The sequence below is a fragment of the Equus caballus genome, chromosome 17 (genome assembly GCF_041296265.1).
Source record: "Equus caballus isolate H_3958 breed thoroughbred chromosome 17, TB-T2T, whole genome shotgun sequence".
NCBI classification, from domain to species: Eukaryota; Metazoa; Chordata; class Mammalia; order Perissodactyla; family Equidae; genus Equus; species Equus caballus.
The window spans coordinates 14,371,529-14,396,704 of NC_091700.1; the positions used below are offsets into that span (position 1 = coordinate 14,371,529).

The 25,176-nt window shown below is 38.9% G+C and overlaps 1 protein-coding gene and 1 pseudogene across 1 annotated transcript; both read left to right on the forward strand.

Moving 5' to 3' along the window:
* Positions 1-6,618: 6,618 nt before the first annotated feature.
* LOC138918438 (olfactory receptor 7A17-like) lies at positions 6,619-12,480 on the forward strand. Its single transcript, XM_070240037.1, has 2 exons — positions 6,619-8,290; positions 11,025-12,480. The coding sequence occupies exons 1-2, from the start codon at positions 8,259-8,261 to the stop codon at positions 12,007-12,009; spliced, it is 1,017 nt and encodes a 338-aa protein (XP_070096138.1). The 5' UTR covers positions 6,619-8,258; the 3' UTR covers positions 12,010-12,480.
* A 7,658-nt stretch (positions 12,481-20,138) lies between these two features.
* On the forward strand, positions 20,139-22,214 carry LOC138918595 (olfactory receptor-like protein OLF4; annotated as a pseudogene).
* The last annotated feature ends 2,962 nt before the right edge of the window (positions 22,215-25,176 follow it).

Consider the following 25,176-nt stretch of genomic DNA (forward strand, 5'->3'; position numbering starts at 1 on the left):
ATCCTTGAAGAACCTTCATATTTAAGAGAATTGAATGCAAAATTCATCTTCACCTGTAAAGTGAGTGAAAAACTTTTCTTTCAAAATTACATGGGAAGAAGACTTTTGGTGTAGAGGCCCTAAAACTACCAACACCTGACTCTAACACAGGACCGCAGCCTTGCTGTCCTGGGAGGTTGGAATTGGCCACCCCAAAATATGTCTCTTTGGCACGAGGGTTATAGTGGGCAAGTCACTTTTAAAAACTGCAGACATGAGAGAAACTCTAAAAAGTAGAAGTGACCTTTTGTAAGAGACATTTTCTATTGTAAGGGAAATCTCCATCTGTAAAGGTGTATCCCTCACTGTACCAGAAAGAAGCAGGATAACCTTATCTCTAGAAACTCTTATCAATGAAGAAGGCAAGGACTTAAATCTGCATAATACATAATAGCCTTACTCTTGTTTACCATACTTTTCTGGTAATCTCCCCTAACCGACTCTGCCCACCACCAACATCTTCTTTTATCTTTAGCTGAAGGTGGTATTTAAGATGAAACCTCCACCATTTTGGTGAGTTACTCAGTTTTTCTGGGTCTCTCCCATGCATACATGTTATAAAGCTTTATTTAATTTTCTCCTATTATTCTGTCTCATGTGAATTTAATTTGTTGACCAGCCAGAAGGACCCAGAGGGTAGAGGAAGTGTCTTCCGCCCCCCCACAGTATTCAAACTGTGTTCCACAGGACCAGGACACCACCTGGGAGCTTGTTAGAAATGCAGAGTTTCTGGGCCCACTGGAGACCTGATGAATTTGCATTTGAATTATAAACTTTGTTGGATTGTATGCACATAATTTGGAGAAGTGATGATCTAGAGTAGGTTTTCTCACTTTCTCACTGTTGACATTTGGTTCTATATAGATATTCATACTGGGTATCATCCTGTGGATTAGAGGAGTTGAGCAGTATCCCTTCAGATATTGCCAGATATCCCCAGGGGCAAAATCATCTCAGATTGAGAAACCCTGTTCCAGAGTTTGAGAACTGGAAGCATTCCAGAATTCCAATCAAGAATTCCAGAATTCCAATCAAGGCTCCACCCAGTACCCTGCTTATAAATGTGATATTGTGATTTGTAATCAGAAATATATATATATTTGATCTTCATCCTATTTCTGGTTCAGAGCTCCTAAAATTCATGGAATTTCCTTCATGATGAGAGCCATAAGAGTGTCTTTTCTTATGTTAGTGAGGTGACCTTTGGACTGCACATAAAGATAGAGGCTGGTTGCCAGAAGAACCACTATGTGGTTAGCAGGTTGAAATTTAAGTCCTGTCCCCTAACCTCCTGGGATGAAGGAGGGGCTAGAGATTAAATTCAATCACCAATGGCCGATGATTTAATCAATCATGCCTGTGTGATAAAACTTTCATGAAAACCCATGAGGAAAGTATAGGGGAAGAAGATAATTCCTCTACCCTCTGGGTCCTTCTGGCTGGTCTAAGAATTAAATTAACGTGAGACAGAATAACAGGAGAAAAATTAATGTTTAACAACACATATATCTGTGAGAAACCCAGGAAAGCTAAGCAACCCACAGAACAGCCAAAGCTGCCACCATTAAATATCATTTTCACCTAAAGACAAAGCAGGATGTTGGGGGAGGGGTAGTCAGTTATGGGACATTACCAGAAAAGCACAGTAAACAAGATTAAGGTGATTATGCAGATTTAAGTTCTTGTCTTCTTTTGATAAGAGTTTCTAGGCATAAGGTTATCCCCCCCTTCCTGGTACAGAGAGGGAGACACCTTTACAAATGGAGATTTTCGTTACAAATGTAAATGTCTCAGGGCTGGCCCCATGGCCGAGTGGTTAAGTTTGGGTGCTCCACTGCAGGCGGCCCAGTGTTTCGTTGGTTCGAATCCTGGGCGTGGACATGGCACTGCTCATCAGACCACGCTGAGGCAGTGTCCCACATGCCACAACTAGAAGGACCCACAACGAAGAATATACAACTATGTACCGGGGGGCTTTGGGGAGAAAAAGGAAAAAATAAAATCTTTAAAAAAAAATCTAAATGTCTCTTACAAAGGATAACTTCTATTGGGTTTTCAGAGCTTCTACCATGTCTGCAGTTTCTTAAAAGTAACCAGCCCCCAGCCCCATTGCCTGGTGGTTAAGTTCAGCACACTTCCAATTTGGCAGCCCTGGTTCATGGGTTCAGATCCTGGGCATGAACCTACACCACTTGTCAATCATGCTGTGGTGGTGACCCACACATAAAGTAGAGGAAGATTGGCACATATGTTAGCTCAGGGCTAATCTTTCTCAGCAAAAAAAAAAGTAACCACCCCCAAATTATCCTCATGCCAAGGAGACACATCTTGAGGTGGCAAATTATGCTCCCCTACAAAGGTGTTTAGGGACTTTTCAGATTGGTGGGCACATGGGGGTTTGGTTGAGGGGTGCACTAGAAAGTGCATGGAAGCCCCACATCCTTTCCTCGTGCTGTGCTGTATGCATCTCTTCCATCAGGCTGTTCCTGAGTTATATCCTGTTATAATAATCTGGTAATCTAGTAAGTAAAATGTTTCTCTGAGATCTGTGAGCCACTCTAACAAATTAATTGAGTTCAAGGAGGGGTCAAGGGAACCTTTGAATTATAGCCAATTGGTCAGGAGCACAGGTAACAACCTGGACTTGAGATTGGCATCTGAAGTTGGGGGCAGTCTGTGGGACTGAGCTCTTATCCTGTGGAATCTCACACTATCTCCAGGTGGACAGTGTCAGAACTGAGTTGAATTGTAGAACACCCAGCTGGTGTTGGAGAATTGGTTGGCTGTTTGGGGAAAATCCACACACATTTGAATTGGGTTGAATCTGCCCAGGTATTTTGAGTTTCCTGTACCTAGATGTCCATATCTCTTCCCAGATTTGGGATTTTCAGCTATTATTTCTTTAAATAAGTTTTCTGCCTGTTTCTCTTTCTCTTCTCCTTCTGGGATTTCCATACTGCAGTTATTGTTTTCCTTATTGGTAACCCACAACTCACACAGGTTTTCTTTACTCTCATTATCATTTTTTTCCTCTGACAGGATAATTTCAAGAGATTTGCCTTCAAGTTCACAGATTCTTTATTCTGGTTGATCAAGCTGGCTGTTGAAGTTCTCTATTCTATTTTTGAAATTTCAATCATTGTATTCTTCAGCTCCTTAATTTCCGTTTGGGTTTTATCATGATTTCTAACTCTTTGTTCAATTCCCTGACTCAGGACCCAGGATAAGGGGCAGAGAGCAGCAGCAGCCCACTCCTCATGATGGAGAGTCAAAGCCATAACTTAGGACCCAGAAGTGGGTCACAGAGCTGCAGCAGATGGTGCTGGTGAGAGGGTCAAAGCTCCAACTCAGGACCCAGGGGGCAAGGCACAGAGCAGGAGCAACACTGGTGATGGTGGGTTAAACCCCTGACTTAGAGTCCAGGGCAGAGGGCAGTGCAGCAGCAGCTCTAGTCCTTATAGATGACAAGGCACTGTTGGTCCCAATGCCAGACAGTGGGTTGCAGCAGTGACTTAGGCCTCAGGCAGAGGTCTCACCAAAGTGACAGTTTCAGCCTTGGGAAGGAGATACAGCAGTGGGATCCACAGGCAACTCCTTGAGCTGGGCTCAGTTTTGGTAAAGACTGTGGGGTCTTTCGTCTCAAAAACTTCAGATGACCGTGAAAGAGATGAGGACTGCTGGGGTCTTCCTGTTTTCTTTTTATTCATGAGTTAACATCTTGCTATGGGGAACTCTTTTGAAACCAAATTTCTCTGGACTAAATGATGTTGTGATGTAGGAAAAATGCTTCCTACACTTTGCTCTGTGGCCATCTTTGTTTTTTTCAACTCTTCAGGGTTTCTGCTGCCTCTTTTATTGAAGTTCAGAGCATTGAAAAGAAAAAATAGGAATAAATTTAACCAAGAAAGTGAAATATCTGTACACTGAATAGTTTAAGATGTGCATGAAATAAATTGAATACACAAATAAATGGAGCAATATCATATGTTTATGGACCAGAAGGATTAATTTTGTTCAAACATCCATGTTTCTCAAAGACATCCATAGATTCAACGCAAATGTCTACCAAAATTCCAAGGGCACTTTTCACAGAAATAAAAAATCAATTCTAAATTTTATATGGAATCATAAATAAACTTGAATAGCCAAAGAAATCCTGAGAACGAAGAACAAAGATGGAGACATGACACTTCCTGATTTCAAACTATGTTACAAAGCTGTAGTAATCAGAACCATATGGTATTGGCATACAAACAGACACATAGACTAATGGAACAGAATTAAGAGCCCATGAAGAATCCCCTGCATTTATAGCCAATTAATATTTGATGAGACAGCTAAGAATACTCAATGGGGAAATGATAGTTTCTTTAATAATGCTGCAGGGAAAACTGGATATTCACATATGAAAGAATTAAATAGTTCCCCTAACTTATACCACTTACAAAATAAACTTGAAATGGATTAATGACTTAGATGTAAGACCTGAAAGAGTAAAACACCTAGAAAACTACATAGGGAAATAGCCTCTTGGCATTGGTCTTGGAAATGACTTTTTGGATGTGACACCAAAAGCACAGGCAACAAAAGCAAAAATAAACAAGTGGGGCTACCTCATGCCAGAAAGCTTCTGCACAGTAAAAAAAAGCCTTCAACAATATAAAAATGCAACCTACACAATGGGAGAAAATATATGGGCACCATATAACTGATGAGTGGTAATCATCCAAAATATATAAGGAACTCATACAAGTCAAAGACCAAAAAAAATCAATAGTCTGAATGAAAATGGGCAGAGGACTTAGACATTTTCTGAAAGAAGATAAATAACCAACAGATACAGGAAAAGGTGTTCAACCTCACTTCTCATCAGGGAGATGCAAGTCAAGACCACAACGAGATTCCTCTCACACCTGTTAGGAATTCAGTTATCAAAATGGCAAAAGATCGGGCCAGCCCTGTGGCCTGGTGGTTATGTTCAGTGTGTTCTGCTTCAGTGGCCCAGGTTTACATGTTTGGGTCCCTGGTGTGGACCTAGCCCCACACATCAGTCATGCTGTGGTGGCAACCCACAGACAAAATAGAGGAAGATTGGCACAGATATTAGCTCAGGGACAATCTTCCTCAGCAAAAAACAAAAACAAACAAACAAACAAAAGACAAAAGATAAATGCTGTGAAGATATGCAGAAAAGAGAACACTGGTACACTGTTGATAGGAATGTAAATCTGTATAGCCACTATGGAAAACAGTATGGAGGATTCTCAAAAAATCAAACATAGAGCTGCATGCAATCCAGCAATGTCACTTCTGGATATACATCCAAAGGAAAGAAAATCACTATCTCAAAGAGATGTCTGCACCCACTCCATGTTCATTGCAACATTATTTACAATGGCCAAGACATGGAAACAGCCTAAGTCTCCACCAACAAGTGAATGGATAAAGAAAATGTGATGTATATATAAGATTATTATCTTATCATATATATATATGAGATTATTCAGCAATAAAGGAGAATAAAATCCTTTCTTTTGCAACAACATGGATAACGTGAATAGAACTTGAGGGCATTATAATAAATAAGTCACAGAGAGAAAGACAAAACTTTACGATATCTCTTATATGTGGTATCTAAAAATGTCAAACTCATAGAACCAAAGAGTAAATAGGTTGTCACCTAGGACAGCGGCCTGAGGGGAACGTGGAGATGTTGGTCAAAGGGTACAAACTTCCAGTTATAAAATGTATAAGTTCTGTAGATCTAATGTGAAGCACAGTGACTATAGTTAACAATACTGCGTTATATACTTGAAAATTGCTAAGCAAGTATATCTTAAATGTTCTCGGTACAAAAAAATATAATTATATAAACTGCTGGATATATTAATTAATTTTATTGGGGTAATAATTATGCAATATATATGTATAGCAAACCATACTTTAAAATTATAAATTTATAATTTTATACTTTAAAATTATACTTTTACTTTAAAGTGTACTTTAAAATTATAAAATGTTATATGTCAATTATGTCTCAGTAAAGCTGGGAAATTTTATTTGTAGTCTAAAAGGCAGTCAGTGGGGAGGTACAGCCTACCTGTGAGAATGGAGAAGTGAATAAATTATTGTGAAAAATAAATTAAATTCTATATAGGGCAGACAGGCACACAAATATTTAACACTTTTTTTTTACAAAAAACATTTATTAATTATATGCTATAGACTTGCAACAGGAGGATACAAAGAGTTGGTGGAATAATTTGATTCACCAAGAAACAGCTGCTTTGCAGATATTCCCAAGTGGAACATAGCAAGATAATAAAGCATCTTGAAGAGTCTAAAATTCTTACTGTGTCCATTTGAAGCCTATAGGGAGGCTCAAGGATGATGCCCCTGAGTACAACAGGGCATAGAATGGTGACCTCTCAAGCACTTTTCTCTGTGGGCAGGGCCCTGGGAGAAGATCCCCCTTCAAGGCCACTGTTCACTGTCTCCCAGGAGTAGGGCAAATGTTGGGCTCACTTCCTGTCCCTAGAGATTCTTTGACATCACAATGAGCTTAGTAAACACAGAACTGGGACATAGTCACAACGACAGCTGTAGATTGAGCATCTGCTGTGGGCCAGGTAATTTCCCATTAGTTCTAAATTATTACCAGCTTTGCACACTAAATCCATAGCATAGGTGGAATTCCCTATTTATAGGTAAGGAATCAAAAGCCTAAGGAGTCATTTCCTGTCATGAGGGAAATACTCAAGGAGCACACGTAAACTCGAGTGTACAGAAGCTGGGCTACTGAGTCCATCATTTGATGACCTGAGGTGAGACCTGAGGTGGGTGGAGGAGTCTTGGTGGAGAAGGCCTCATAATACCTACATCTCACTCTGACACTGGACCACAGCCCTGACACTCAAAGACAAGTTCACAGACCAGGACCTGCAGCATCCACCTGACTAAGAGTGAGTTGCAGATTCAGACTCTCTTGGCCTGTCTTACACCTGCGGATTCAGAATCTGCTCATGAAGATGATCCCCAAGTGACTCCTACACACAATGATGCTGGAGAAGTTCTGGTCTAGAACTTTCCCTCCTCCCACTGTTGACATCTGTGCTGCATAATTATTTTTGATGGGCTGTCCTGTGCATAGTAGCACGTGTAGCAGCATCACTTGCCTCAACCCACTAGGAGGCAGAAGCACCTCCCACGTTGGTTGTGACAACCAAAAATTTCTCCAGACATTGCTACATGTTCCTTGGAGGCAAAATCACCCCATCTGAGACCTACGGATATCAAGTATGAGAAGTGGAAATATCTTGAGGGAGTTCCAATCAAAGCTTATCCTCTACTCAGTTCATAACTTTGGACAGATCACATAATCCGACTGAGTCCCATTTCTGCAGATGTAAACTGAGGTTCGTCAAAGTACTGATCACATACAATGGACTTTTGTAAAAATTAAATGAGACAATCCATGTAAGATTGTGAGCTCAGTTCATGGTGTATAAAAATATCTAAATATATTTTAAAATCTACAAACATTTTAAAGAGAAGAAATAAATGAGAGCTTTTAAGTAGAGTTACAAGCATGGATCTTCTAGTTGATTTGCCACAAGCATCGTGAAGCCAAGGATTATAGTTCCCATGGTTTTGTAGCAAAGAAACACACCTCTCTTCGTGGTTGAAGAAGGGAATACCAATTTTCTGGAAATATCAGGAGATGTTCCTGCCACAAGTCAATACTTGGGAGGTCCATGGTACTTAGTCAAGACAGGTTCCTCACTTGCAAAATTGGAAAAAAATGTTAACTCAAAGTTAGCATAAGGTGCAAGGAGCTTAAAACTCTGGAAGACAGTTGAGTTCATGAGAAGGAGTAATGCCAATGCATTCACCTGACTTCTCACCCGGTCTTCTGTGAACAGAGTATCAGCGAGGAACATTTTCCTTCTTTCCAGACCAGTCTCAAGGGGAAATGATGTGTTCAGAGGTGGGAGCAACGACAGAAACAGCACCTAATGAGGAGAAAGAGAAAGTGGTAGATATCTCCTCTGCTGCAATCCTTCAGGGTGGGCAACCTGGAGCTGAGCAGGACATGGTTGTTACTTTTGGATTCCTAAGTCCAGCGAGGGGACCAATGCTTCATTCCTGTCTGCTGTCCAGAAGGCAACAGAGCTTCAGTCTCCATCATCACCCATCCAGGGAGGAATTTGGGCTTCCACATGGACACTTTCCTCTCAGAGACTCTATCCAGGTGAGACTGAGAACCCAGTAGGTTCTTCAGGAGCGGTTCAGAGAAAATGGACGTGGAGAACTTTTACCTGAGCTCACCTGAGAGCTTGACCAGGCTAGCCCAGAGTGGAGAGATTGTCATGTTCATTTGTCAAATAGTCTAATCAATTTACTTAATATGTTAAAAAGAGAAGTGTCTGTCGGACTCATCAACACAAGGGTCATTTTCGACAAATAAGGAATGGGATGGAAGTCTACTTGGATAAGATTGAGGAAGGAATGGGAGGCATAAAGTGGCTCTAATACAGTTAGAACATATCCAGGGTGTTTTGCAGGTAAAGGGAGTAAGAAAATACAGTATTAGGTGTGGACATGTGTACAATGAACTGAAGGCATTTTTTCTAACTTTTTAAGATGGGATGCATTTGAGCACATTCTGTATTTATTAGAAAGAGCTGTGGAGTTAGATAACGCCTTGCAGGAGCAGTTCTTGAGTCATACATTTCACAGTATCATCTCTCATGTTGGGTATTCACATGAAAAAAATCATATTTAACATGAAAAAAGGGTTTGTTAATGACTCTACTTTGCTATACTTCACTACCTGAAGGTGGGGAAGCAATGGGGACATTTGCCAGGTAGAAGAAAAAATCAGCCAAATCTAGTTACCAGTGATATCCACTCATTTAGTAACAGGAGGAAACTATGCTAAGCTTCTTACATATATCAACCGAATTTGTTTACCACCATGGGAGGATGGACACAAGTATCCCTGCTATTTGAGCGAGCATGTTAACATCTAGAATGGAACTGCTGTCCCTCCAAGTTCAAACAGCTAAAATGTGGTAAATCTGAAGTTCAAAACTCAGTTTTCTGATTCAAAAGTTTTGCATTTAAAATCATTCAGAAAAGTGTTTTATGACAGGGTTCTTTCTTGTATAGCTACATTGTGTTTTGCTGCTTTATTTGTTATTGTTATACTGGGCATCAAGGGGCTATAACTGGGGCTGAAATGCTGCCTGAGTCCAGGAAGCTTTCTCGTCATCACAATCTCTCAGGGACCCCCTGAGCTTATGTGTTCTTTTCTTTCCTCTCTCTGTTTTTTGAATGGCTTTCTAAATTTTCTTTAAATATAGAGCACACAATGGTCACATTAAAATGGAGATCCATGTTGACATGTCCATGGGAAGCTTACCAACCTGAATTTGGGTACTATGTCAACATTTTTAGGGTGTCGATGAAAATAATCCATAACCAATCTATAAATGAAAATTTGGGAGAGTTCATTCTGAGCTAAAATCTGAGGACCATGGCCCAGGGCCTTTCTTCCTTCAGGAAGAAAGGGCACCAAAGAAGTGAAGTATACAGAGTGGTTATATACCCCCCAAAGAGGATGCTTTACATGTGATTGAAATGTCCCTCCCACAATAGTCACAAGATTGCCCTGTCAGCACAGCGCTTGATGGACACAGCAGGTAGTGGGTCTGCTATCTACGTGGACATGCAGCAGGAAGCAAGTCTGTTGTCTGGAGCTGGGTGGTCACAGGTGAGTGCAGCAATCAGTTCCTAGCCTAAGGAAAGATGCTTAATCCTTAAGGAAATGCCAATGTTGGGAGGGGGAGGGAAGCTGCACCTTTATCTCAAGGGCCTTTGTTCTTGCCATAGGGAATATCTAAAGCAGATATACAATGCCTGGTCAACGGCCAAGGTCAGGACCTTTTGGAAAAACAAGGTCAGGCCAAATTAGGTTTACACCAAATGCTTTCCTCATATACTCCAATATATCCTATTACTTGCCATTTCTACTTTTCAAGGGTAATTTGGTGTTGACAACTTGCCTTATATCATTTCCTTCCTATTTATTGTGGTTGGAAGTGAGAAAAGTCAGGGAGTAACACAGCCGCATTAGGCCATAGTGTGCTGTGTGTGAGTGTGTGTGTACTTTGTGGGGTGTGAGCAGTTCTCTGGACAGTGATACCTAAGCTCGTGACCCTTAAAAGACAGACACCACAATGTCAACCAGAAGATGGAGATAAAGAGGAGATCCACTTCTATCAATAGGATTCCTTTGAAACAAAATTACAAATGTGCAACACGTGATCGAGGGACTCCCTGTGTCCTGAAGTTTCAGCTCCAGCAGGGAGACCACCTCATTCCTCAACGTTCTCTGACACCACCTCTCATTCTCTCAGTCTTGTCCATTCCCCTCAACACTCTGGCTTCCTTTTGAGCCTTGAATATCTGAAACAAGTGCCATCCTTGGGGCCTGTGCACTGACTCTGTCCTCAACAGGGCGCAGGCTGCCCCCAGATAACCTAGCTTCTCCTGCTCTGTCTACCAGGACTCTGGTCAAATTTTACCTTGTTTTTCAGGTCTTCCTGAACTCCCAATAAAATATCGCATCTTCATTCATCCTATTTTATACCTGCTTTTTTAATAGCACCTGTCACTATCTGACGTGATGTATATATATATTTTTTCTAGTTTATGTTCTTTCTCCATCATTGGATATTAGGAAGTTTTGTTTCTTAGCATTCTATAATCTTACCTGGAAGATTGTCCGTAGTCAACATAAATTCCTCAAATGCATGAAAGAATTTTGCATTAAAGCTGTATAATATGTGACCCCTTGGGGTAAAGGCTGAACGTGAGACAGGAATTCCTAATCACAGATATCTGGGGAGATCCCTTAAAGGCAATCTGCTCAACACAAATATATGTGTAGAAATTTATCCTGTTATTTTTTTCTTTCCTAGTTGTGACCACCACCACATGGAAGCAGGAAATGACACACAAATTTCAGAATTTCTCAGTCTGGGATTATCAAAGGAAGCAGAACTGAAGCCTCTCATATTTGGGTTTTTCCTCTCCATGTACCTGATCACCGTGTTTGGAAATCTGCTCATCATCTTGGCTGTCAGCTCAGACTCCCACCTCCACACACCCATGTACTTCTTCCTCTCCAACCTGTACTTTTTGGGCATCTGTTTCACCTCCACCACCATCCCAAAGATGCTCCTGAACATCCAGACTCAGAGCAAAGTTATAGCCTATGAAGGCTGCATCACCCAGATGTATTTTTTCATGCTGTTTGTAGTGTTGGACACCTTCCTTCTGACAGTAATGGCCTATGACCACTTCGTAGCCATCTGCTACCCCCTGCACTACCCAGTCATCATGAACCCAGTTCTCTGTGCACTGCTGCTTCTAGTGTCCTGGATCATGAGTGCCCTGAATTCCCTGTTACAGAGTTTAATGCTTTTGTGGCTTTCTTTCTGTACAGACTTGGAAATCCCCCACTTCTTCTGTGAAATCAAACAAGTGATCCAACTTGCCTGTTCTGACACCATTCTCAATGACACAGTGATGTGTTTTTCAGCAGTGCTGCTGGGTGGTGGTTCCCTGGCTGGTATCGTTTACTCATACTGTAAGATAGTTTCCTCCATATGTGGAATTTCATCAGCTCAGAGGAAGTTTAAAGCATTTTCCACCTGTGCTTCTCACCTCTCCATTGTCTCTTTATTTTATTGTACAAGCTTAGGCATATACCTCAGCTCTGCTGCTACCCACAGCTCACACTCCAGTGCAACAGCCTCAATGATGTACACTGTGGTCACCCCCATGCTGAACCCCTTCATCTACAGTCTGAGGAACAAAGAGATAAAGAAGGCTCTGAAAAGATTATTTGGGATAGCAGCTGCAAAAGGGTTAATTGTCCTGGGGCTGAAGAAGATTATGTAATTGCAGGGCTCAAAGCATTAGAGCCAGAAATTGCTATTCTTTGATCAGATTGTGGAAATAGCACTTGCTCCTTCTATCTATTGCCTGATATTTCCATTTCTTTGATTTCAACTTCCCTATACAATTTAAGTAAGTCACTTGATTAAGCTTTCTGCTTTGTCTGATATATGGACAGTTTTCCATTTTTCTACTTCCCTAATTTCTCCAAGTTTTTCCCAAACTTTGATGAAAAATATTTGGAAATTTCCATTTCTTCCATGAGACAAATTAGATTTCTTAAAAATATTTTTTTTCTGGGGGCCAAGTGGTTAAGTTTGCACGCTCCTCTGTGGCTGCCCAGGGTTTCGCCAGTTCGGATCCTGGGAGCGGACATGGCACTGCTCATCAGGCCACGTTGAGGCGGCGTCCCACATGCCACAACTAGAAGGACCTGCAACTAAGATATACAACTATGTATGGGGGGGATTTGGGGAGATAAATCAGAAAAAAAAAAAGAAAGAAGATTGGCAACAGGTGTTAGCTCAGGTGCCAATCTTAAAAAAATATTTTTTTCTGAAATGACATCTATCTTCCTAAGTACTGTTTTACTATATTTTTCTGAAAGAAAGGTCATAAATTGTATTGCTCACATGGGAAAACCTACTCTTGTCAACTAAAGCCATTATATAATTTTATTGCAGAGTAAAACCTGAAAACAAAGTTTCCACTTTGGATCCATCATTCTTCTCTACATCACAACTCTATTCTTCCTGCTAATTTCAAATTTAAGACACCACTGAGGTTTATAATGCGTCTCATAGTGTTATTTTCTTATTCATCCTGTGTCCCCGATGCCTACCTGTCACTGACAAAAACTGATTATCAAATACATACCTCCCAATCGCATCTCTATTGAAAGACAGATTTGAATAAATAGATTGGCTTAATATGGTCTTAGCATCAGAGATGATCTTAAATATGGGGAAGCAAAATTTTAAACCACACATTTTGTTACCACAAAAAATTTTTCCAGTTGCCATACATCTACTCATGGAAGTATGGAATATTGGTGTCCACATGTGAGTGGGTTTATGCATTGGAGTGAATGTTTGGTTGGTATATTTTATTTTTTTTTACTGAATTATTTTTTTGCTTCAAAAATTTCATTGGTGCCTACAATTGTGACTCCTCTATTGCTCTAAAATATCTCTCCTTTTCTAAATTTTGTCATAACTACTAAAAAGGTCCTGAATAAGCACCATTAAATTCATCCTTGCTTATCTCCTCCATGCTCAGGAATCTTCAATCTTATGACCAAAGGGTGGTTCACAAGAGAGCTTGAATTCCTGCCCTGTCATGCGATTTAGGGTCACCAATTTTTCTGCACAAACAAACATGTCCTTTCAACCTCTCCAACTTATCTGGAACCCCAGTATAGCCATTTGTTAATACAGCTACCTGAAATAAACGTGAATAACAATAATCATGAAGGCTGCCTCCACTATCAGCCCAAATGCCAAAGTAAAAGGCAACAGATTATGACAACTTCTCTCATTGCTGTTAGCTTTGCTGATTGGATCAGTTAGATATCGCTGCTTAACAAGATGTTTTAAATCAAATTGTTTATTGTAATGCCTTTATTATTAAATGGAATTACATTGTGGTGAGTTGTTCTGATCATTGTTCAGATGCCCGTGAGTCTGTGGTCAGCTGTGAGTTTCTATATTGTGTTTCTGTAGCTCAGCCATGATGTCATGTGAGGCTGTAGTAAAAATTCTATCTTGAACCAATTTATATCTGTTTACTCTCTATATGTAGGTTAATCTAGTTAACAAAGGTGAATTGCCTAGTTTAATCCACTGCTTTTATATACATATATGACACTTTGCTTTCTACCCAGATAGAAGGTGTATCTCCCCTCTGCCCTGTTCGTGTGCCTCAGCTCCCTGTGCTCTAGATCCTACCTGGAGACGTACATCATTAGAATTTTTCTTTCAATTAATTTATTGGAGTAAAATTTCATGTAATATATTGCACATATTAAAATGTAAAATTCTAAATTAAGGAAGCTGTAAAAAATTAAGAAGACTTACAGCATGGATTCATTTATATCTAATTTAAGAAAATGCACAAAACCTTTAATTGCTTCCTTATGTAAATGTTAAAAATCAAATCTCCATGAGCCTCAGTTTCCTTATTTCTGACAGTAACATGGGATAATAAACCTAATTCAGATGGATATTGTGAGAAATTAATGAAAAGTGTGGAAACACTTTGTTGAGTCCAAGAACAAGTTCATGGGCAAGGAATTGTGTAAGTATATGTATATTTATATATAATTTTCTTTCAATTAAACACGCTTGCACACATATATACACACAGAGAATCATTCATAATCCCATCTGTAACATTGAAAGGAAATTTGAGAAATAATTGGAGAGGATAGAAATGAAAAGAATGAATGGTTGATCTATAATAAAAATAAAGTAATGTAGAAATTAAGATACAAGGATTTAAAGTAGAATAGGTGACCTTAATATTTTGTTTTCTAACATCCCCAACACTTAGGTTGTTTCCTTATCTTGACTGTTGTAAATAATGATAATGATTTTATTTTATTCAAAATAATACCCAGAAGTGGAATCGCTGGATCATATGGTAGTTTTGTTTTAATTTTCTGAGGTATCTCTGTACTGTTTTCCATAGTGGTTGTGCCAATTTACATTCCTACCAACAGTGCACAAGGGTTCCCTTTTCTCCACATCCTCTCCAACACTTATCTCTTGTCTTTTTGATGACAGTCATCTAACAGGTCTGAGGTTATATTTGATTGTGGTTTTGAATTGCATTTTCCTGTTAACTAGTCATTTTGAGCACATTTTTATGTACCTGTTGGCCTTTTGTATGTCTTTTTGGAAAAGTATCTATTCAGATCCTCTGCCTATTTTTAAAACAGAATTGTTTGGATTTTTTCTATTGCATTGTATTCCCTCTGTATTTGGGATATTAACTTTTAATCTGATATATGGTTTGCAAATACTGTTACCCATTCTATAGGTTGGCTTTCCGTTGTGTTGACGGTTTCCTTTTCTGTTCAGAACCCTTTAGTTTGATGTAGTCTCACTTGTTTCCTTTTGCATTTGTTGCCTTTGCTTCTGGTGTAAAATAAAAAAAACATCGCCAAGACTGATGTCAAGGGGCTCACCTTCTATGTTTTCTTCTAGGAGTTATATGTATTTAGGTTTTACTTTTCAGTCTTTAATCCATTTTGAGTTCATTTTGTGTATAGTCTAAGACAGTGGTCTAGTTTCATTCTTTTCCATGTGCCTGTCTTGTTTTTCCTACACTATTTATTGAAGAGACTGTCCTTTCTGCATTATACATTCTTGGCTCCTTTGTCATGAATTAATTGACCACTTATGCATGGATTTATTTCTGGTCTCTCTATTCGGTTTCATTGATCTATGTGCATGTTTTTATGCTGATTCTATACTGTTTTGATTAATATAGCTTTGTAACTTAGCTTGAAATCAGGGAGTGTGATGCCTCCAGCTTTATTCTTGTTTCTGGAAATTGCTTTGACTATTTGGAGTCTTTTGTGGTTCCATACAATTTTAGAATTGTTTATGCAAAAAATGCCCTTGGACTTTTTAGAAAGATTGCTTTTAAAGTGCTTTGAGTTGTATGGACATGTTAACAATATGAATTCTGTCATTTGTGAGCACAGGATGTCTTTCCAATTATTTCTGTCTTCAATTTCTTTCAACAATGTCTTATAGCTTTCAGGGCATGGGTCTTTCACCTCCTTGGTTAAATTTATTCCTAGGTGTTTTATTTTTTATGCAATTGTAAATGGGATTATTTTCTTAATTTCTCTTTCTTATAGCTCATTGTTAGTGTGTAGAAATGCAACAGATTTCTGTATATTAATTGTGAATCCTACAACTTTGCTGAATTTGCTCATTTCTTTTAACAGTTTTGGGTGGAGCCTTTAGGGTTTTCTATGTATAATATTATGCCATCTGAAAATAGAGACAGTTTTACTTCTTCCTTTCTGATTTGAGTGTCTTTTGTCTCTTTGTATTACCTAAAAGTTCCGGCTAATACTTCCAGTAGTATGTTGAATAAAAGTAGTGAGAGTGGGCATCCTTGTCTTGTTCCTGATCTCAGAGAAATAATTTTCTGGTTTCACTATTGAGTATGATGTTAGCCATGGGCTTGTCGTATATGGTCTTTACCATGTTGAAGCACATTTTCTCTATGCCCACTTTGTTGAGAGTTTTTTTCATAAATGGATGTTGAATTTGTCAAATGCTTGTTCTGCATCTATTGAGATGATCACTGATTTTATCTTCCATTTTGTTAATGTACTGTATCATATTGATTGATTTGCTGGTGAGCTTCATTTTAATAATGAATTACTTGTGATAGTGACGCCTGAACTCAAAGTCAGGTCCACTTTTACACTTATGCAATGTGGAATTCTTTGTACCAGCTAACTGGGCATAATCTCCAAATTGACGTTAAAGTTTTTCTTCTACATAAGGTGGGATTTCAACACAAAATGCCGTTATCCTAGGGAAGCTAAATAAATGAATTGAGAGGCTGGTATTTGGTTTTCTCAAAAAAAAAATACTGTCTGTATTACATTCCCATTGCTGTTTTAACAATTACCACATTAGGGGTTTAAATAAAATGACTTTATATTCCTATCATTCAAGAGGTCAGAAGTCTGAAATGAGTCTCAATGGGCTGAAATCAAGAGTCTGCAGGGCCAGATTCCTTCTGGAGGCTTCAAGAGAGAATCTGATAAGTTTCCTATTCCCAATTCTAAAAGACTCATGCATTTCTTGGTTAACTGCTCTTGCCCCATCTTCAAAATCAGCAGTGTAGCATCTTCAAATCTCTCTCAGATTCCAACTCCCCTGTCTTTCTCTTCCACATTCAGAGGACCATGGCTGTTGCATTAGTCCCAGATGCATATGCTTGGCCAAACTTCTTATCTTAAGATCAGCTGATTAGCAGCCTTATTACATCTGCTACCTTCATCCATCCTTACTATAAAAATATAACATATTTAAGGGTTCTGAGGATTAGGATGCAGACAGCATTTGAAGACTTTTACTTGGCCTACAATAAAGTCTTTTTCAGAAATATATTATTTGGTGTCTCTCAAGGGCCCTTATATAAAAAAATCAAACAAAATCCTCTTTAGAAGTATATCATTTGATGTCATTAAGGAGTCTCTATACAAAGTAATTTAACATAGAGTTTATATAGTCTATGGGATGAGTGAATACACTATTCTTCTCATATTACATGCAAAGACAATTCTGGCTCAGAAGACCCAAAACTACCTACACCTGACTCTAATATGGGACCACAGCCTTGCTACTCAAAGACTGGTCCCCATACCAAAATCTGTAGCATCAACACCGCCCAGGGGTTTGTTAGAATTTCAGAATATGTGGACCTATCATGATCTGCTAATTCAGAATTTTCATTTAAATTTGAATCCTCAGTGATTCATATGCACTTTGGAGTTGGAGAAGTGGTGTTCAAGACATGGTTTTCTCACATTCTCATGTTCACATATGTGGCAGGATAATTATTTGTGTTGGGTGCTGTCATGGGCACTATCATATTTAGCATCACTTCAAATATTGCCAAATATCCTCAGGGGCAAATTCATCTTTTAATGGGGATTACTGGCACAGAATTTGAAAACTGGCAGCATCCTGATAGAATACAATCAAACCCCTTTCCTTTCTGGACTATAACTTTGGGCAGGTCACTAAACTTCTTCAAGCTCCGCTTCTGCAAGGGAGAATGGAATTCATATTAGTACTACCTCACAGAGTTGACTTTCATAAAATTAAATCCAACAGACAACGCCTACAAGGTACTAAACTCAGGTTATATTGCATAAAAATATGTAAATGTATCTCATAATTAATGAACATTTTATAATGAGGGCCTAAATCACATCTCTTAACTTGTGACATTAATATAAAATTCCTTTTGTCTTGGCAAACTGTCATGAAGCTAAAGAGTATAACCCCCAAGATTTCATGTTAAAAGAGTAAAGTTACCTGCCCTCCATTCCTGAAGAGGAGAGTAGTAATTTTTAGAGGTATCAGGGTTGTGCCCCCACCACAAGTCAAAGCTCTGAGACCCCAGGGACCTAGTGAAGACATATCTTCAATGCTAGACTTTGGAGAAAACTTTAACTCAGGGTTGTGATGAGGTTTGGGGGGTTCTAAAGCTCTGGAAACAGAGAGTTAATGGAAAATGAGTAATAAAAACTAAATTCACCTGCCTTATTACATAGTCTCCTAGGAACAGAGAAGAAAATTCCATTCTGTCCAGACCATTGCCCCACAGGGAAATCATCTACTTAGAGGTTGGAATAACAAGAAGAAAACATGCTTAATGAGCTAGCAGGTATAGGGAGCTGCAAAAACATCCTCTGCTGCAGTCCCTTGGCACATGAATCTTTGGTTGGACAGAACACGGTTGTTCCTTTTGGAATCCTAAATCTGACTGGGAGACCAATGCTTGGCTCCTTCCTGTTGTTTTGTCTGGGAACAGAGCTTCGATCTCCATTGTCAACAATCCAGAAGAAATTTTGACTTTGGCAGGGAGACCTTCCTCTCAGAATCCCCATGCTGGTCAGTACAAATGCCCAATGGACACTGCAGGACAGGATCAGGTGAAATGGAAGCCAAGAACTTGTAGCAGAGGTCACCTGAGAACCAGCCATGCCTGTGACAGATAGGCCAGATCTCTGTGGTTGTTTGCTGGCTTTATTAATAAATCGATATATATATATATATATTTATGATGCTGAAAAGAAAAAATAACATTGTACTCAGAAATGCAAATGTCAATGTTGACAATTAAATGGCGTTGATGGATGTCCAATGAAAGTAGGCTTTGGGAGGCATAGATGTTTCCTGCAAAAGTAGAACCTAAGTCCAAGGATCTTATTAATTAGCAGGAGTAGACAAATAGAGTATTAGCTGTGGAGGGACATACAGTGAAGTGAGAGTATTTCTTTTCATTTTAAACTGGAGCATGTTAGACTGTTTCCATATTGATGAAAAAGATCCAACCAAGGAATATTTGAAAGTACATCCTTGCAACAATGGTGGATGAGACACATAGATCAGGGTATCTTCTCTTACTCTGAGTATTCACGCAAAAAAAATGATGCATTTAATAGGTGAAATAGTGTATACGAATGCGGTTTACTTTGCAAATATTTCATCAGCGTGAGGCTCAATATATTTGTGGGTTTGTTAGCCATTTAGTTTCTCCTTTACAAATTGCCTCAGTGAGTCCTGTGCTTTTGGATAGTGGTGTCAGAATGTTTTTATTCCTTTTTCTTGATTGAATTCTTTAAAGAATTGGACTTTCTTTACACATTTAGTTCTTTTATGTATGCACGGATGTATTTGTGAGGAATGTATGACAGTTTATAATTTTTGTGTGCTCAAATCTATCAGTCAGTCTTATAATGTTCCCTCCATTGCATTTTTGCTACCTATTTAAAAGTTCCAACCCCAATCAAGGTGAGAGATCTTTAAATGTTTTCCCAGGCTGATAGTATGAAAGAGATTTCTTGTTTGCTTAAACTGTTACTCCATGTGAACAAAGATCCGTATATTTGATCATGATATCATTTGTCTATTATTACTATATGTCCATATATTGTATGCCTGTTTTTCTACAGTTAGCTGCACTTCAATTGTATTTTACAAACTATTGTTTTTCAGCTGACTTTTTGTTGGATATTTTTGACCACAAAAATGTTTTAAATTTTACATGGTTAAATATGTCTTTCTTCTTACTTCTAATTTTCTCACCTTAATTATGATAGCTTTGCCCCCCTTTAGATTTTGTATGTAGTTTTTTATATCTTCAACTAAAGTGTCATGTCTACACTGGGGACTTTAATCTCTCTGATTTTCTAAAGATGTGTGAGGTAATGAACCACTACATTTTCTTCCAGACATTTAGCCATGTATGTCAACTTTTATTGAATAATCCAGCCTTTCCCAAGTAAATTGAAATACAACCTTCTCATATGCTAAATGTCCGTATCTAGTGAGACCTAATTCTTGATTCATTCAAAAAATAATAGCGGAATGTCTGCTATGTGCCGGAAGGTTCTAGGTACATATCATGCTATAGTCTCTTACGTCAAAGTCTTTGCTAATTTCATTATCAATCCATGTTGATGCTTGTCATTTACTGCTGTTGTATATCATGTTTCAGTTATGTTTTGATACTCCATTCAATTTTGCTTAATACAACTGTATCTCTTTGCTGACTTTTCTCTTGGGTTGTTCAATTGTAAGGTGTTTTTATGGACCATTTACTTTTACTCTTTTATCATTTTTGCTGGGTAACAAGAGATACAACTGGGTGGAATGCCACCAGAACCAAGGAAGATTTTCCTCACTCACAGTATCTCAGGACCACCTGGGCTTATCGGATCATTTTTACCCTACACATCCATTTCAATTCTTCCCTCTCTCTCTCAAACACACACATACACACACAGGGATTTTATGTTTTTTACATCAGGGCAGAAAATGGCCATACCAATATGGAGTTCCAAGTTTATCTTACATGGGAGGCTCACAAACTGAAATTTCTGGGTAACATTTATGTACTCTTTAGGGGTTAACATAATATTATCTAGATAATTTGTGTCATATCTTCTCTTAGCTTAATCAGTGTGACTGCTGGGGAGAAAGACATGGAAGTAACACAGCCCAGGACACGGTGTGCTGTGGGTGGGTGTGTGTCCACTCTCACCTTCATTCCTGCTTTCATTTTCATCAGCGTACGTGTCACCATCTGATATTTTATATATTTTTTTAATTTGCTGATATTCTCTCACCAGCACTGGACTGTAGAAGCTAATTTTTTTGGCGTTCTGTGCTCATTGACTAGACAGGGCCTGGAACATGGTTGACACTAAGAGATATTCCTCAAATGCAGGAACTAATTTGTCATTAAAACTATGGAACACTTGACCTCTTGGGGAAAAGGCTGATTTTGGCTCAAAATACCTAATCAGAGATGAAACAAGGGATTCCTTGAAGGGGACCATATCCATACATACAACATTGAAGTTAATTTCCTGACTGCCAAAGGCCAATAGAATTATTTAACTATGTGAGTAGTGCCAGTGTGTTAAAAATTAACCACGTTATTTTCTTCTTTCCTGTTGGTCACCTGCACCTATAGAAACATGGAACAATACAGGAATTTCAGAATTTCTTCTTCTGGAATTGTTAGAGAATCGAGAACTGCAGCCACTCATATTTGAGCTTTTCCTCTCCTTGCATGTGACCACTGTGTTTGGAAACCTGCTCATCATCCTGGCCATCACTCAGACGCCCACCTCCAGACACCCATGTACATCTCCATCTCCAACCTGTCCTTAGTGGGCATCTGTTCCACCTCCACCACCATCCCAAAGATGCTCCTGAACATCCAGACTCAGAGAAAAGGCCTAACCTATGCAGGATGCATCATCCAGATGTATTTTTTTATACTCTTTGCGGGATTGGACATCTTTATCCTGACTGTGATGGCCTATGACCAGTTTGTGGCCATCTGCCACCCCCTGAACTACGTGGTCATCACGAACCCCCATCTCTGTGCACTGCTGGTTCTGGTGTCCTGGATCATAAGAGTCCTGCATTCCTTGTTATAGAGCTTAACGGTGTTGCAGCTGTCCTTCTGTACAGATGTGGAAATTCCTCACTCTTTTTGTGAACTCAATCAGGTGGTCGAACTTGCCTGTTCACATGCTTTTCTTAGTAACACAGTGGTGTGTTTTGGAGCTGTGCTGTGAGGTGGTAGTCCCTTTCTTGAGATCCTTTACTCATGCTTTGAGATATTTTTTTTTCAATATGAGGAATCTCATCAGCTCAAGGAAGTATAAAGCATTTTCCACCTGTGCTTCTCACCTCTCAGTTGTCTCCTTATTTTATTGTATGGACCTAGGTATGTACCTCAGCTCTGCTGCAATCCACAGCTCACAATCAAGTGCCATAGCCTCAGTGATGTACACTGTGCTCACACAGATGCTGAGCTCCTTCAGCTACAGTATGAGGAAGAAAGACATAAAGAGGGCTCTGAAATCATTCTTTGGGTTGGCAGCTGTAAAGGGAACAAGTGTCGTAGTGTTTAAGAAGTGCCCTTGATTTCAGAACTCAAAGCTCAGAGCCAGAAATTGTGATTTGTATTAGATTGTGGAAGTAGAATATGCCACCTCCAGTTTCTCCTGGAATTTTCATTTCTTTGATTCCAACTTCTCTGTACAATTTATGTAACTCACCTTATTAAGCTTATGACCTCTCTGATATTCAAGAGGTATTCCCTTTGTTGTTTTCCTGCTCTCCCAACGTTATTCCCAACCTTTGATGTGAAATTTTTGGAAATTCCCACTTATCTGAGGGAGTACATGGATCTCTTAAAATTAATTTCTTCTCAATTGAAATATATAATACTGATTTTTCCTCTTTTGTTTGACTAAGAGAACAGTCATGAGTTGTTCTACTCCTATGGAAAAAGACTGTTCTTGACAACCACAGGTATTTATATAAGTTTATAGCAGAGGAAAATCTGAGATAACTGTTTTTCACTCTTGTGAACATCATTCCTTTGTATATCTACCTCAATTGTTCTTCCTGATAGCAGACTTTAAGATGCTGTTTTTATAGCTGATCATGTGTTTTTTTCCTACTCATTAGGATCCTCTTCTGTTATTCAGCTCGGTGTTCACCATGCCTACCATAGACACTGGTGAAAATTGATTAAAAATGTCTCCAAGTGGGAGCTACATGGAAAGACAAATATGAATAAATAAATTTCCCTTGAGTCAGAGTTGACCTTAGGTATGATGAAGCAAAATATGATAACATACATTTGTTACTAGGCAAGAGGGCCCAATGCCTGATGCACATAAAAAGCCAATATAGCACATCATCAGCTTTTCAGAGAAGAGAAAGCTTTATTGCAAGGTGCACCAGCAAGGATACAGGAGGCAAGACTCTCAAATCAGTCTTGCCTGTCCAAAGTTTGGGGTAAAGTTTAAGGGATTAGAGGGGCTGGCAGGTACGCAGAAGCACTGGCAGGATGAGTTTTGATTGGCAGCTTAAAATGTTCTCTTCTGCATGTGCTTCTGGCTGACCAGCTGCTCAAGAAATGCAGCTTTAGTATTATGTGGTTAAGATGGATCAGTTATGGGAGGCAACCAGGAAAGGCAAAGCAAACACGTATAAAGTTGTTATATATGTAAATTTTCTTATAAGTATAGATTTCCCCTATGAAAGGGTAACTTCAATTAGGTTTTCAGAGCTTCCCCCATGTCTGCTGTTTCTTAATAATCATGAGCTCAAAATAATCCTAATGCCAAAGAGGCACATTTTGTGGTGGCAAAATCTGTTCCTGGCCTGTGGTCACACATTTATTACTGTGCAAAAGAAGTAATGCATATCTGTGTGTATTTATATACATTTCTCTTTCAAATAATTACACACACATACATATATGTACATGAGCACAGAATCATTTATAATGTTGAAAGAAACTTTTAGTGTAAGTTGGAGGGTAAAGAAATGAAAAGAACGAACATTTAAATCAACATGAAATTCCAAGAATGTAGAAATTTAAACACAAAGATTTAAAGTAGAATGGGTGATCCTAATTTTAACAATAAAGAATTTTCCTGGGGCTGGCCCAAGCGGTTAAGTTCTCTTGCTGTCCTTCTGCGGCCCAGGGTTTCACCATTTCAGATCCTGGGCATGGACTGCTCATCAACTGCTCCTCAAGCCATGCTGAGGTGGCATTCCACATAGCTGAGCCAGAATGACCTACATCTGGAATATGCAACAATGTGCTGGGGAGCTTTGAGGAGAAGGAAAAAGAAGGGAGATTGACAATAGATGTTAGCTTCAGGCTAATCTTTAAAAAAATTAATTAATTAATTAATTAAATTAAACAGATTTTTCTTTTCTTAATGCCTGAAAGTCAGAACCACATTTACACTTACGCAATGGGAAATTCACTGTATCAGCTAATGGAGCCAAATATCTCCACACTAACTCTAATTGGTTTTTCTTCTATTAAGGTAAGATTGCAACATGAAATACCTCTACCCAAGGTAATATAAATGAATGAACTGAGAGGCTTAAACTCAGTTCCCACAAATGAAATGTTATTGGGTAAATCTCTGAGTTAGACTCCTACTGCTACTATAAGAAGGTACCACCTTAGGCTTAAAAAACACAATTTTTCTCCCTAAAGTTCTAGAGATCAGAAGTCAAAATGGGTCTCATTGGGATTAAATCAAGAAGTCTGCCAGGCTGGGATCCATCTGGAAACTCCAGGAAAGAACACGTTTCCTTCTTAATTCACTTCCTAGTGCACCTGCATTCCTTGGCTCATCCCCTTTCTCTGTGTACAAAGCCAGCAGCAGAGCATTTTCAAATGCCTCTCTGACTCCAATTTAAGTCCTCTCTTTCCATATTTAGAGGACCATAATGGTTGTATTACATTAACCTGCACAATTCACTCTAATCTTTTAAACTTAAAATCAATGGTTAGAAAACAATTCATTTGATCATTATTTCCCTTTGCTCTGTAAAATAACATCTTCAAAACTTCTTGGGTTAGGATGTGCACATCTTTTGAGGCCCTTCTTCTGCCTCCTACAAAGACTTTTTCAGATGTATATTATTTGATGACACTCAAGCAACCTTATATTATAAAGGAATCAAACAGAATTTATCACAGCCTCTACAATGAGTGAAACAGTTTTCTTTCAAAATTACATACAAGGCATTTTTTTGGCAGAGAAAACCTAAAACTGTCTACTCATGAAATTAAGATAGAAATACATCTTGCTATTCCAAGTAAGATCCACAGACCAGGAGCTGCAGCACCAACACCACCTGGGAGCTTGTTACAAATGCAGAGTCCTCGAGACCACCTGCTGAATCAGAGTTTGCATTTGAACTAAAATTGCTGATGATTTTTAAGCACAATGAAGTTAGATGAGTGCTGGTATAGGATTATTCCTCGCCCCCTCACTGTTGACATTTGGGGCTTGATAAGGATTTGTGTTGGGCTCTGTCCAGAGCATTATGAGTGTTTGTCAGGATC

Coding starts and splice junctions, on each gene's coding strand:
- LOC138918438 (XM_070240037.1), top strand. CDS start 8,259: ATGGACACTTTCCTCTCAGAGACTCTATCCAG. Junction 8,291..11,024: donor CTCTCAGAGACTCTATCCAG/GTGAGACTGAGA, acceptor TTTCTTTCCTAG/TTGTGACCACCACCACATGG.